At 39.3% G+C, this 15,170-nt stretch overlaps 1 protein-coding gene across 3 annotated transcripts; it reads left to right on the forward strand.

The window, feature by feature from the left end:
- The first annotated feature begins 2,871 nt into the window (after nt 1-2,871).
- LOC132049205 (histone-lysine N-methyltransferase, H3 lysine-9 specific SUVH1-like) lies at nt 2,872-9,398 on the forward strand. 3 transcript variants are annotated; one of them, XM_059439916.1, is made up of 3 exons: nt 2,872-3,007; nt 3,454-5,747; nt 9,049-9,398. In XM_059439916.1, exon 2 carries the CDS (start codon nt 3,553-3,555, stop codon nt 5,698-5,700), a length of 2,148 nt encoding a protein of 715 aa, XP_059295899.1. In that variant the 5' UTR covers nt 2,872-3,007; nt 3,454-3,552; the 3' UTR covers nt 5,701-5,747; nt 9,049-9,398. The 3 variants fall into 3 exon arrangements, with proteins under 3 accessions (XP_059295899.1, XP_059295900.1, XP_059295901.1); XM_059439917.1 differs by having other exon boundaries at nt 9,052-9,398; XM_059439918.1 differs by lacking the exon at nt 9,049-9,398 and adding an exon at nt 6,263-9,027.
- Nucleotides 9,399-15,170: the final 5,772 nt, after the last annotated feature.

Below are 15,170 nucleotides of genomic sequence, written 5' to 3' on the forward strand. Positions count from 1 at the left end.
TACATTTCGTACGCGAGAAAGTTGCCGTGGAGAAGTTCGTGTCCTTCACGCCCCGTCCGCTTCTGAGTATCGCGATATCTTACTAAAGGTCTTCCGCGCGTGCTCTTTGATGATTTCGGGGACAGTCTAAGCGTACGACAACCTCCCGCTTTCGATTGCGGGGGTGTGATAGACTATGTAATAGTATAAATATTGTAAATATTCCCTTCCTATGTATTGTAATCGAGGTCTGTAATTTAGGCTAGTATCATTCTAATTAGGGATACCTACTTTGTATATAATAACTTTGATACATCAATACAAGTCACGGATTGATTTCCTACAGTTACTAATATACTTGATAATGTGAATTACAACCAAGAGGGAGGAACTGCCAGTGAGTTAAAGTAAACAAATTGTAAAGTTAGTTGTACTGTACTTGGCCAAAACAAAAGTTTTATGAAATTGTAAGACATGTAAATGAATATAACCAAAAATAAATTGGTCGTTTTGTTTTTCTATGGGTTTAGTTTCTTTTTTGTAGAATAGAAGAAAACACACCCACAAACATTTTAAAGTAAAAAACATTCACCATTTTTTGTTGATAATGAAAATATTATCTTTGTATATATATATAAATATTTAATAAAATTTAATAATATCTTTCATAACCGCGCGAAGCGCAGACACATTTACTAGTTTATAAATATAATGCCATAGCATTATTCAAATATTTGATAGAAATTCTATCAACTAAGTGAAAAATAAACAACATGCAATGTGAAATAACAAGTCAATGGTACTAAAACAAATAAATTAAAATCGAAAATATAACTTAAATTCAAAATCCAAAAGGAAAAAAATTAACATAATACTCTTATGTCAAATTCCAACATTACATAAGTAAGTTTCAACGTAACATAAGTAAATACTCTTATAATTCAAAAGAAAGGGAAAATATAAGTATATAACCTCATTCACAACGAAATTGTACTTTAATAACATCACTCATTATATGCCAAGTTTGTTAATGACTCATTCTTTCTAATATTAAGAGATGTAGTTTCAAAAATTAGAATAATAATACGATTATGCTAAATGAATAAAATAAAAAAATACGAGCAATGACATGGAACCACACGAAGTATATAGAGAATGAGAAGAAAGGAAATGAAATATAAATAATATAAAAAAGAAAAATATATTTGAAAAAGAAAAAATAAATAAGAAATGAAAATATAAAAGAAAATAAATTAGAAAAGAAAATAAATTAAAATAAAATAAAAAAGAGATTAAATAATATAAATAAAAAGAAATTAAAATAAAATAAAAAAGAAATAAACTAAAAAATAACCATGTAATTACAGGGTGTAATCACACCCAATTCTCAGCCCTCCTTGAGAATTGGAGAGTGTAATTACACCCTCTCAATTACACTCAATTCCTATCTAACTGTGTAATTACCTGGTCAAACAAACAGACCAAACTGTGTAATTACACCAAATTACACCCAATTCCAATTACCTGGGTGGCTTTCCAAACAGGCCCTTAAAGTAAAATCTTAAGCTTTCACAATTAAGGAACAAGAGAGCTCACTCAAAAAAAAAAAAAAGTTATTATATTTACTTCTTTTTCATATTTGACATTGCACAAACTTACTATGTTAGTCTAATGCATGCAAGCTACTTAAAAGATATTATTAAATATCACATAATGGAGATAATTTTAATCATACAAGGTTCACTTGAAAGATTTATACTCATAAGGTATAAGTAACTAATAAGTTGCTATCCAGATATAGTTATTCATTACAAAAAAGTCGTAAAAACATTTAAATATATATTATCTCGGCCCGAATTTATGTGACCTTTTTATTTAGCAAGTTGAAAAAAGAATGATTCTATAGATAATCCATAGCCGAACAAAGGGTGGAGCTACAGTGGTAATTACAGGTTCAACAGAAACTAGTAATTTTATTTCAAATCCTCTATATGTGTCAAAGATATTTTTTCAAAATTCAGCAAAAGAAAATTGTGATTCAGAACACATAAAGTAAAAATTATACTAACTCTGTTTCAGAATATTTCTGGCTTATTTTCAATCACAAGTTTTAAAAGTTTTACTTTTATAAGTTTATTCTTAAACTTTGTATCCGGTAAAAAATCATTACATAAGCTGAACCGAGGAAGTATTTAATACTACAATTACTCCCTTCGGATAAAAAAAAGAGTCCACTTAGTCATTTGCACACCCTTTAAGAAAATACTAAGGGGTCGTTCGGTACGAAGGATAAACATAAATAGTCCTGGAATAAGAATTTAACAATTCCTTATCCCTTGTTTGGTTAGTAATCATGGGATAAGTTATCCCAGGAGTAAAAATAGTGCTTGGATAACTTATACCTGCCATAGGGTGAAATAAGTTATCCGGGATAACGAAAAAACCTCTTCTTTTTAGAAATTATCCAATGTATAATACTTTTAGTCGAACATACCAAACAGTCAATAAAAAATAACTCCAGAATAACTAATCCCAGCATAACTTATCCCAACGTAATTTGTTTTTGAACCAAACGACCCCTAACCCCTAGATAAAAATAGATAATTTGACTAAACTGCCCCTAATTAAATGGACATTGGGATTTGATCATATAACACTTAATAGGGATAAATCTGAAAAAATAAGATTATTTTTTTCTTGATTTGATACGTGGATAATTTTTTTGACCCAAAAAAAAAAAGACTAAATGGACACTTTTTTTCATCCGGAGGAAGCATTATTTACGGGACAAAAAAGAAAAGAAAAAACACATCTGAAAAATGGTGATAGCTTTTTGGGTTAGCCGGCACGTGCCAAAGATAGTGTACTCATCTTCATAATTTTCAAAATCTAAAGACACTGTGTTTGTATGTACTATTTAACTATCCAAAAAGCTGTCAACTTCACATCACACTTAACTAAAACCCAATTTCTTGAAAAGCTACTTGTCTCTCTCTTGCTTCAAGATCCTTTTCCCCAAATTTTTCAGGTAATTATTCTCTCAAAGATCGGTTTTTTTCACTGAAATACTTTAATTTCTCATCAATTCAAGACCTACTTTGCTTTGGGCATTTTTTTTAAATTTTTTTTAATTTGTTTCTTGCTTGGGGCTTGTAACTGGACTAAATCTGAAACTATGATGGGTTCATGTTATAAATCTTGAGTTGGGTTTAGCTTATTTTGTGCTATTGCATGTGGGTTTTTTCTAAATCTTGGTGGATTTGAACTGGGGTTTCTAGGGTTAGCTCAATTTAGGGCTTGTTCCTGTTCATTTCCCCTAAAGTTTGAATTTTTCATTGGAATTTTCAGTCAACTTACTGTCGGAAGCTATTTTTGAGTAAAAAGTTTGCATCTTTAAAGGTTGGGTTTTTAGCTTTTTATTGGTGCATGGTGTCCTAGATTTTTTTGATGGTTCTAACTTTTTCTTTGCTTTAGTGAATTGGAGATTGTGCATGGATCTAACTGGTAATTGGAAGATGTGCTGAACTTTGAATTTTGGTTATTAATTGTTGTGGCTGTTGGTTTTCGATTGAAATGGAGCAAGGCTTTGGTTCAGATTCTGTTCCGCCAACGGGGCCTATTGATAAGTCTAAGGTTTTGGATGTGAAACCTTTGAGATGTCTTGTCCCTGTATTTCCATCCCCAAATGGAATGTCATCCTCTACAACTCCTCAACCCTCACCTTTTGTGTGTGTTCCTCCAAGTGGTCCTTTCCCTCCCGGGGTTTCTCCGTTTTATCCGTTTTTGTCCCCTAATGAGTCTGGAAGATCAGCTGAAAATCAGGAAGGTTTTGGTTTTGGGACGCCTATATCTCCTGTTCCTTTGAATTCATTCAGAACTCCAACTGCAAACGGAGACACTGGGCCAAGGAGGCCTGGTAGACCTCGTGCAAATAATAACTTGGCTGCAGAAGATGATGGTGTCAGTGGTTCACAGAGCGACCAATTCGCTAGTGGCTATAGTGTGCACACTAATGATGTTGAAGACACAGGTACGGGTAAAAAAAGGGGAAGACCAAGAAAGACTAGGTTAAGTCAGCCAGCTAATAATGCAGCAGGTAGCCCCCCAGTCGAGGTGGATATCGATCCACTGTTAAATCAGCTGCTCGCGTCCTTTAAACTTGTTGAGATCGATCAGGTTAAGAAAGCCGATGGTGACAAGGAGCTAGCTGGGCGGATACTATTGGTTTTTGATTTGTTCCGCAGAAGGTTGACCCAGATTGAAGAGAGAAGGGGTGAGACTCCAGGTTCTGCAAGAAGGCCAGACCTAAAGGGTGCTAATTTGCTGATGACAAGGGGAGTTCGGACAAATCAATCAAAGAGGATTGGAAATGTACCTGGGGTTGAAGTTGGTGACATTTTTTTCTTCAGGATGGAATTGTGCCTAGTTGGTTTGCATGCACCCAGTATGGCAGGGATAGATTATATGAGTGTCAAACTTACAGGGGAAGAGGAACCTATTGCGGTTAGTATAGTGTCCTCTGGAGGGTATGATGATGAAGGGGATGACGGGGATGTGCTAATTTATACTGGCCAGGGTGGAGTCCAGAGGAGGGATGGCCAAATGTTCGATCAGAAACTTGAGAGGGGAAATCTTGCTTTGGAAAAGAGTATGCATCGCGGCAATGAGGTGAGAGTAATTAGGGGTGTTGTAGATGTTCAAAATGGGGGGAGAGGAAAGATCTATATGTATGATGGACTTTATAGGATCCGGGAATCATGGGCAGAGAAAAGTAAATTGGGCAACTGCAGCATTTTCAAGTACAAATTGTTCAGAGTACCCGGGCAGCCTGAAGCATATACATTGTGGAAATCAGTTCAGCAATGGAGAGATGGAACGGCGACACGTGTTGGAGTTATCCTGCCCGACCTAACATCTGGTGCAGAGAGTCAACCTGTTTGTCTTGTAAATGATGTTGATGACGAGAAGGGACCTGCTTATTTCACATATATCCCAAGTCTGAAATACTCAAAACCTCTCATGAAGTCTAATAATCCATCTATTGGCTGTCAATGTGTTGGCGGATGCCAACCTGGTGGTACTTGTCCTTGCATTCAGAAAAATGGAGGTTATTTGCCTTTCAATTCACTTGGAGTTCTTATGAGTTACAAAACCTTGATACATGAGTGTGGTTCTGCCTGTTCATCCCCTCCAAATTGCAGAAATCGGATCACTCAAGCAGGTCCTAAAGCACGTGTGGAAGTCTTCAAAACAAAAAATAGAGGTTGGGGACTTAGGTCTTGGGATCCAATACGCGGAGGTGGCTTTATCTGTGAATATGCTGGAGAAGTCATTGAGGAATCTAGGGTAGGTGAGTTCGGCAATGATGGCGATGATGATTACATATTTGATGCCACCCGCATGTATGAGCCATTGGAAGCTGTCCGTGATTATAATGACGAATCCAAAAAGGTCCCCTATCCCCTCGTAATAAGTGCAAAAAAAGGTGGCAATGTGGCTCGTTTTATGAACCATAGTTGTTCACCTAACGTTTTCTGGCAGCTTGTTGTACGTGAAATGAACAATGAGACATACTACCACGTTGCCTTTTTTGCCATTAGACATATTCCTCCCATGCAAGAATTGACTTTCGACTATGGCATGGTTCCACCAGACAAAGCAGATCGTAGGAGGAAGAAATGCTTATGTGGGTCATTGAACTGTAGAGGGTATTTTTACTAGTCGTCATGGTGACAGAAATGGAGTTCACTAGTCAACACCGTATCAAGGTATGGTTTCCTTTTTAAGGTTAAAAATATCTAGCTCCTTCCATTTTACTGCTCGTTTTGATCTATCCGTTGGGCCTACTCAGAGGAGGTTGCAAGGGCTCTATGTTTCCCTTCGTCTTCAGGTTTCCCAATTTGCTCCTGCTCTCTCTTTCTTTAATCTGATGTTTACAGTCCTTCTCACCATATTGTGGCCTGTGGGACACAATTTGATAGAGGCATAGAGCACTGGAGTTTTTTTTAAGTGGTTTGTTAAATGAGTATCTATCTAGTTTAAAATTCTCTTTGTTCTTGAAAAATAAGGTAAATTTATTTTGTACCAAGAAGGTACTGCTAGGTTTAACATGTATAAAAAAGAAGCTGGATGTTCCTTCACTAATTATCTCAACCATCTATGAAATCTAGCATTGGTTCTATGCCATTTACATTATTTCCTTTACCCCAGAATTTTTAGTTATGCAGACATATAGGTTTACAGAAGAAACACCTGCTGCATTAATTAAAGCCTCCTTTTGTAGATTGGCCTGTGTGGACATGCCTCGTGTTCTGCTATCCGTCCAAAAAATGAGCCATTTTTGGAGCTTTTGTTCTCCTCAGTTTTTCCAGGGCCAGTGATCTGACTCTTCAATATCCTTTTAAGCAAGGTTTGGTAGCACGATTTGGCAGAAAAGTTACCTTTGTTTTTCCCTTCCACCATAAGGAATCCTTCCTGTTTTCAACACAAATATTAATCCAGTAGTTGTGGTAATAATGTAACCTGATGAATTTTCCAATTGTTAAAGTTCCTTCTAAATGATATCTTCCATCCATCCATTCCAATCATCGTGCAACTGTAATCTGCTTATCATGTCAGATTGAAGAGATCTGAAAAGTTGTCTATCAATGTACCATTATCCGGCCATTTATGATGATTTCACCATTTCCAACTTTGATATTATCTAGTCCGAAAATTGATCCCGCAGATCACTGATTTGTCTCCGAACAGCCACACCATATGACATTGGCTTTGTCCACCTTTTGTTCTCCATATTTGCAAGTGATCACTCTTTTCCATAACTAGCTATCTTTTCCAAAATTTATTCTTTCAATTTCATTTGAACAAGAGACTTTTAAAGTTTAATCTAGAGTTTTAATGTACAAACTACCATCTGTTTTAGCTTTCATCACTGTGCTCCATTTTACCAAGTTCATTTTTCTTCTGTCTGGGCTTCTGTGCCGTAGAAAATTGCTTATGCTTTTGTATAACTTGACATGAAGTATGTAAGCATTCCATCCATACATATTTCTCAACGAATTTAATCCCTCCAAAGGAAAGGTACTATATTCTCCAAGGTGTAGGTTTCTTTAAACTTTGCCGAAGTGAACTTTTGGAAAATTTTCTCCTTGGTATCCCATTATCTCTGCCAGTTCTTGTATCTTTTTTTCAATTATCTGGAAATATGCTACTTTTTGGTGATATTAATGTGTAGACCAGAAATTTTAAGCAAAGCAACTGTTCTTCCTTTCTCACCACATAGCACCACTGTATCATCTGCGTAAAGAATGTGAGATATTTCCACTTAGTTTCCTGCTTTTCCGTCAATCTAACATCCTTATAAGCATTTACTGATAATCTCCATAACCAAATAAAATAAGAAAGGTGATAAAGGATCACTTTGCCTTAATCCCCTTGTCGGGGTGACGAAACCTACTATAGTGTCATTGATCAGAAACCTATTTGTTTCATTATGTTTTAAGAGAAAAAACCAATTTACATGATCATAGACTTTTTCTAAGTCCAATTTGCAAAACACAGTCTTCTCCCTACATGTCTAAACATTCATTTGCTGTCAAGGTAGCATCCACATTTCCTTTGCTGTCAAGAAAAGCCTTCTGATTTCCAGATATCAATTTATCCATCACCGTCTTTAGCTTCCCATCCAACACTTATAGGTTATACTCCTTTATTTCCACAGCTCTTTTCTTTTTAGGAATTAGTTATATTTTGATCAGGGGGAATTAGAATTGTATGTTTGCCATTCAAGCTCTTTCTAGTCTTCCCTCGCTGTGAAAAACGTTAATGCCTGCATGATATCATCCTTCATAGTTCCCTAGATGGCCATTGTGAAGCCCTCAAACCTAGGTGCTTTATCTCCATTACAACTTCTCTTTCCTCTTGGAAAAATTGTTGTACCATCCATTCCATTTCTTCTCTTGCTACTTCTGTTAAAAGACTGTCATCTTTCCAGCTTGGTCTCCATGCTCCGTTCTTCTTGAAAAGGTCTTCATAGAATTTCAATATGCCAGTTTCCTTCTATTCCCGTTCTATCTAGATGATTGCATCTCATGGGCATTCACCTTTTTATGAAAAAATTTGGTATTTTTATTCCCTTGTTGAAGCATTAAACTCGTTTTTGCCCTATGATGTTTCTTCAGCTTTTGCATTTATCTTTTGGCTCATGTGAGAGAATTTTCTTAACTGCCGAATCATTGTGGGAGTCACATATAAGGAAAGACATCCGAAAATTACCCTGTGCAACAGGGTAAAAGCAATTTTTTATCTTGTATACATACATCTTTTGAATCCCCTTGAAATAGAAATAGCTTCTAGTTAGTGGCAAAAGTGGTTCAAAAATACTAGATGTGGCATTTATACATTTTTTGGATCCTGTTGTTAAAATCTGGCTCAGCCACTGCTGATATCCCTACCATTTTCACCTTACATTCCCAGTTTCATCTATCCCACATGACTTTGATCCACGCCACTCCCACCTTGTGGGAACTAAGGTGGAAATCAGAGAAGAAAAACTGGCAGGAAAATAAATCTGAAGAGAAGGAATGTGTTTTTTTATGCTTTTGTTACTTTATTTCATATTAGGAGAGGGTAAACATAAGATATTCCTCCATCCCATTTATTCAACCATGGTGATGATACACTTGGATGTTTTTTTGATAATCCCCAAACTAGTGGTGTGCAGTTCGAAACTCGGTGGATAATGAGCCTATCCCTCTACCCTTCCTCATTTAAATATTAGGTTTTTTTCTGTAGCATCGATTGAACTCGTGACCTGTGCTTAACCCACACATCTAGTGCTGTGCTCATAGAAAGTAGGTGTCAAACAAAAGGAGACGAGCATTGCACCTTGAATCAACTGAATTCTCACTAAATTTGCTGTCTAATTCCTCTCCTCGTTTCTCCTTTCTAGTTTTTTTCTTTCTTCCAATTTGATCTCCCTCTTCTCCTGTGTTCTTTATAGGCATTGTAAATTATGTAGTCATGGACACATAACACTAAACATGTCGTAATTTTTTTCTTCTCTTACAGCAGTTCAGTAGTTGAAGATAGGAGCAAGGTTTTGGACTTCTGGTACACCCTCTGGGCGGAAAACGTATGGAAGCTAGTATTATGAATTATGTCATCACTGGGGAGCCAAATCCCCAGGATGTTGTAGCTTATCGTTTGCGACTACTTTTAGACTTTTTGTTGCTTTTTATGTATTATGAAAACTTAGGGTTGTTATTGACAGGGTAAAACTCAGTGAAGGCAGGTTTATTCTTGCTCTTCATAATTTTCAGTCTTCGGCTAGTCGATGATGTTTGTACGATATTCTATTAATGTATTAGACTGTAGTGTTATTTTGTTAATGTATTAGACTGTAGTGTTAATTTGTTGCAGCTGCATGCTTCGTCGTCCATTCTTTTTTAAGTTCTCTAGTAACCTAATCTTTCCACTTGCATTTTGGCCTAGACCTGTGACTACTATACTGCTGGAGCGCACACTGATTTTCCTTATTCACCTTATTGTTGCGTGTTGCTTTCTGTCGAGAAATGAATTCCAATGACATCGCGTTGTTGGCAGAAGATAGTAGGTAGTGAAAGGTAGTAGCCTAGTGGGTCCGGAACAAAAATGATGCAAAAATTTTTTTTTTTAACCAAAATACCCCAACAAAAAAAAATGTTACCAATATACCTTTAGCGCAGTATTTTACTGCGCTAAATCACTTAACTGTAACGGTTCCGTTAAGTGCTTTAGCGCAGTAAAATACTGCGCTAAAGGGGCTTTTCTCGTGTGCCTATAGCGCAGTATTTTACTGCGCTATAGCGGTGCCATTTTCCAAAACCAGCCTATTTACACTCCTTTTTACGTAGTTTAGCCGTATATTAATCATGCTTTGAGACTAACTTCAATATTTTATATAGAACCCTACTTATATTTGTACAATTAATAAGATAGGCTCAATACATAAAGAATACGCAATACTTTGGATTGTCGTTTTAGTGGTTGAAAAGTGCTCGTCCTTTTTTGTTTGAAGACTTGTAGTCATTAGCTTTACGTTATTTATCTTTTAGGTTTCGTCTTATTTTTAAATTAATGCTTAACTTTATTTTGAACGTGTCAGTTTTTTTTTTTTTTTTTTTATCAATTTAGGGTGTGAAACTATAAATAATAATAAAATCTAAGATAATATGTATAAATATACAAAAAATATATTATATTTACGATAAATTGTACAACACTAACGTATATACACTATCGAGGATGGGTCCCACATGTAGTATGCGGGACTATCCCTAGGCCTAAGGCTCATGCCATCCCCACCGCCCTCGCCATCGTCTCCATCGTCCTTCTTCCTCTTAATAACCAACCCGACGCTCCAAGTCATGATCATCTCCTCTTCCCCAGCTCCGTGCGCCCTTGACTAGAACGTGCTTTTTCTTGGGATCTGTTCCGCCGGCACGCTCGAACCTCAGCCGAGCTAAGTCCGGAGACTCAACCACTTCCTCGTCCGGGAGTCGCTACCTCGGCGCCGAAGGATGAACCTAAAAAGTATATAATAATTAGTACCATTTCTTATTTATATTGAATACATTAACGTTATTTATTTAATCAAACCCGTGTGTCAACGGGCGCCCGAAGGCTCCGAGATGGGTCCGTAGGCTCCTCGTACGGGGGTGGTGGTGAATATGAGGTAGTCTCCCGGACGAGATGCGTTCGTAGTCCAAGTAAAGGTTATAAAAATTAAATAAATATTTACCTTATATTGAATAAAAGTAGTTATAAGTAAAAACTTACATGCGCCCGCAGTCTCACGAGAAGACACCGCTATATAAGAAGTGACGAGTAATGCCCCGAGTGGGTCGCTCTGCGGAGCCCGCCGGCGTCGAATCCTAAAATATCAAAATAATGAAATAATAAGTAACATACATATTTAAAATAAGTACTTTAAATAATAAAATATGTATTAAATATTGACCTTATGTTGAATAAAAGAAATTGTAATAAAAAGCTTACACCGTGGCTCGGTGGTCATACGGGAAGACACCGCCGGCTCGACAGTACCCATGAGAAAACGCCCGAGTGGGTGGCTCGTGGACCCGCCGGTGCCGAATCCTAAAATATAAAATAATAATGAGTAACATATATATATATATATATATATATATATATATATATATATATATATATATATATATATATATATATATTAAATAAATAATTTAAATGAACAAATAAGCATTTTAAATACTAACCGGATCAAAACTCATCGAAGTCAAGAATCCTCGGGTCCTCTAAATTCCTCACGAGCCGCTCATCGCCCAATGAAACGCGTAACGCCGCCCAATCAACGTTATCACGCTCCTCCATGTATGCATTACGGCTCGCCGTGATGACGACCCGGGTATCTCAGCAAGCAAGAGCGCCGGCGTAAACGTAGGTGAGTCCCCAGGTGAGCTGCCGCCGGCCTGGAACGGCTGCGGATGGATTAGACCGTGAACGCCCTCTGGAATGGGATAGGCCTCATCCGCCTCATCTACCGTACGGTGTCCTCCACCACCAGTGTCCTCTCGGGCACCACCGCGGCCTCTACGCGCACGGCCCCCCCGCAAAGACGGCTGTCCTCTCGCGCGACGGCCGCCTCCTCCGGGAGCACCCGTGGCCTCCTCCCCGGCGCCGCTCGATAGTCGCCCTCCGAATAGGCCCCTCCCCGCGCCTAATCTCGCTTGCTGCCGGGATACCATCCTCTCGCTATCCGTACCATCTCCGCCGCAAGCCCCGCAAGCCCGGGTAAGGCATATGCTCTAACCCCAACACGCGTAAACGCCGTACGGCCACCACCGCATTTGTGTTCAACGTAAAAAAAAGTTACTTTTTAAAAACGTAACATTCAATGCGATTAAATAAATCTAAATACGATAAACTTACCAATGCCTCGCATCGCCCGACGAGCGTCGAGTATCCTACATCCCCGGGGGACGCAAAATTCGGGTTGCCGATCAATCGGCGTGTGATCCGATGATACCGCCGCATGTACGTCGAACGGGAGTCAAATGGCCGACGACAAAAAAAGTGTCCAACCCGTTCTCCCAACCGTGAGCCGAACATGCATGAAAGCGTAAAATCATCATCAACTTACCTCGATCGTCCCGCCGGGTAGTTGTCGAGCTCATGACGGACGCGAGGGGGTATACCTCGTGTATGCCCAAACCGTCGTAAGACACGCCGGCATGTGCTCCTCTACGATGTCCAGGTGTATCAACGGACACCGCGACATCCAAACCCCCGACCTCGCCCCTACGTAAGGCCGGCAAACCATCTAATATAGCAAATACAGACGGCGTCCATATAAATAGCCGCATAACATATACATACAAATCGTTGATCACCAAGTCGAAAAGACGTTTAATTAAATTATTAATGTAAATTTAAATTGTTTTACCGCATCGTCCGTCGGTGATCGTTAGCCGGTCCCGAACGGTAGAATACCGTGCGCATATCCACATCCCGATCAAAACCCGCCGTCCACCTCCTCGCATAAGGCATGTCAATGTCGAGGTGATGCCTAGGTACGGCTGAAAAGGCAGCATCCTCTCCCATGCCCATAGCTGTACAGCGATATTAGAAAATACGATTTTTAAGTCGTCTTTTCAAGAGTTTTGTCTACATTAAAGGAAAGGAAGGCATACTTAAAATATTACCTGGAGAACAGCAAAAAATCCACACACATCTGTGACAACTCCAATAGACGCTCGCACGTACATCCGTAAAGATACGCCAAAATGCCCCCCCCCCAAATCGTAGTCTCCCAAAAGTGCGGTCCAGATGCTCCAAGAAAACCAAATAATGTAAGCGACAAAGGCACCCGATGAATTCGGAACAAGATGCCCCCGAATATAATAAGCGATACAAACGGCATGACGATCGACACCGTCTGCGGGGTGCCGTCATCAACCGGATCAAGACCTCCAAAAAGTGCGAGTGCACTAATCCGAACCCGACTCCGTCCCGACATCCGGCCCCGGGCAACAGCACGGCCGGGTGAGAGCCTAGTCAACTCGTCGCCCATGTCCCCGGAGGAGGCTCATCCGAGTGTATAATGGCTCTCCATCTACCCGCAACAAATAGACCTCCACATCCCGAAGTGTAATCGTGGCCTCACCAAATGCGAAGATGGAAGGTATGTGTCTCTCGGCTCCACCGCTCTCGTCACGCCCGAACCATGGCTCCCGGCGTAACACGGCGCACTCGGCCTTGCTTGCATGTCCGAGCGAACCTCATGGCTTCGTTTGTCAATACGGGCATCAAACAACATATCTATGTGACGCAATTTAAATAAATCATGAAAATATAATTTGGAATAAAGTCTTGAAATTATCTCATAGCATGAAACATTAAGAAAACATAATAGTCTCAGTAACATGGATGCGCACCACCGACTCGTAAACTAACATCTATCTATGAAACCTCTAAAACATGTCCGAATACTCACTACTGGACACGGCCCCGGATTACCATAGATCGCATACTAAATATATATAGACTCGCGTGTGGAACCCCGAGAGGAGTGGGGCTCACCAATAAGTTCGATACGAGGTGATCCCATCGCGTTGTGCGTATGCTCCCGAAAGTCGGTATCGCACCGTGAAGTGTGCCCCGGCAAAAGGGACGTTAGTACATACGGTGAATAGTACTAGTATGTAAAACTTCTTTCGAAATGAAGAAGCATGGCATACATAGGTATGTAACATGAACGGAAACTGAATGTAACTTGGACATGAGCATGAAACGTGAGTAAAGTCTGAAAACAGTAATTCAATGAAAATACATGAATATAAAACTTCTTGTAACGTGGGGAAATGCTATAGTGTAACCGACAACATGATCTGGTACTTGCGCCCTACCAGGAGAACACTCACACCTTGCCAGGGATATGAGATTTACGTGAAAATAAGCATGTAAGGATCCAAAGCATAATGAAGGTGTTGCCTACTTGCCGACAACCCTTATCCTACGGTGGCGCCGTAGTTTCGGGCTATCTGAGCCTTCTCGGTTAACTAAGCAATCCCAAAACATGAACATGATATAGTTGGCTAAGAAGCCCATGATTTTCGTGAAATAACTTGTAAATAACTTGTAATCATGATTTCACGAAATAACTTGTAATATGGTTTCATGAGATAACTTGTCATAATCTTGCAAACATGTTCTTGATTCGTGAGTAGAAACAATAGTTCATAAATATATAGATATATATATTTGACTTGAAAACATGCTTGTAACTTGCTACATAAAATCATAAAACAGATAAGAACACATGAGGAATAATTCATGATTCATGGATTAAGCTGGGGTTCCTAATAACCGTAATGGAAGATTAGGAATACAATAACGATTATGGATACAAAATTCATATACATAGATACATAATTACGGGCTACCAATATGTTGGGTTTAATGCCCTAGGGTTTGAATTTCATGAATATCAAGAAACGAAGCATGGGGAAGAACGTAGAGATTCCCACATGTGGATGGAAGTTCTACATACCTTAATTGCTTCAACACTTGAATTAGAGACCTGAGTTTCTGAAGTATTCCCCCAATTCTTGATTCTTGAATCTTGAACGGGTTTAGTTAGGGTTTACCAAAAATGTTGGGTGGAGGAGATACCAAAAGCAAGAAATCCCTAGGAGATGTTTAATCAACACTTGCATGTGCTCCACAAGGAATACCAATGATTTAACTGCTGAATAATGAGTCCCAGACCCTAGAAAACCTATTTATAGGGTGTCCAAAAACGAGGAAAACTTTCGTACACAAATACCCCGTGCACCATGCGCGATTCGCACATGGTGTCGCATGTGCAACACGCGAGTCGCATGTTGCACCGAACCGTCGCAGTGTCGCATACCTTCACGTCATTCTTTGGTACCTCTCATCGTCACCGATGCGATGACATATGCGACTCGCACGTGTAACATGCGAATCGCACATGGTGTCGCACGTGGCGCACGACCACGTCTTCCTCGCACCTCTCTCGTCGGCCAGACGCACACCACCGCGACTCGCATGTAGCACATGCGATTCGCAGTGATGCCTTAGTCTAGGCTCATGTTTTCTTTTGGTTTCTTTTGGTCTAGGATCATGCTCAAGGTCCGAGTTAATGGTAC

Source organism: Lycium ferocissimum, chromosome 3, assembly GCF_029784015.1.
Source record: "Lycium ferocissimum isolate CSIRO_LF1 chromosome 3, AGI_CSIRO_Lferr_CH_V1, whole genome shotgun sequence".
Lineage (NCBI taxonomy): Eukaryota > Viridiplantae > Streptophyta > Magnoliopsida > Solanales > Solanaceae > Lycium > Lycium ferocissimum.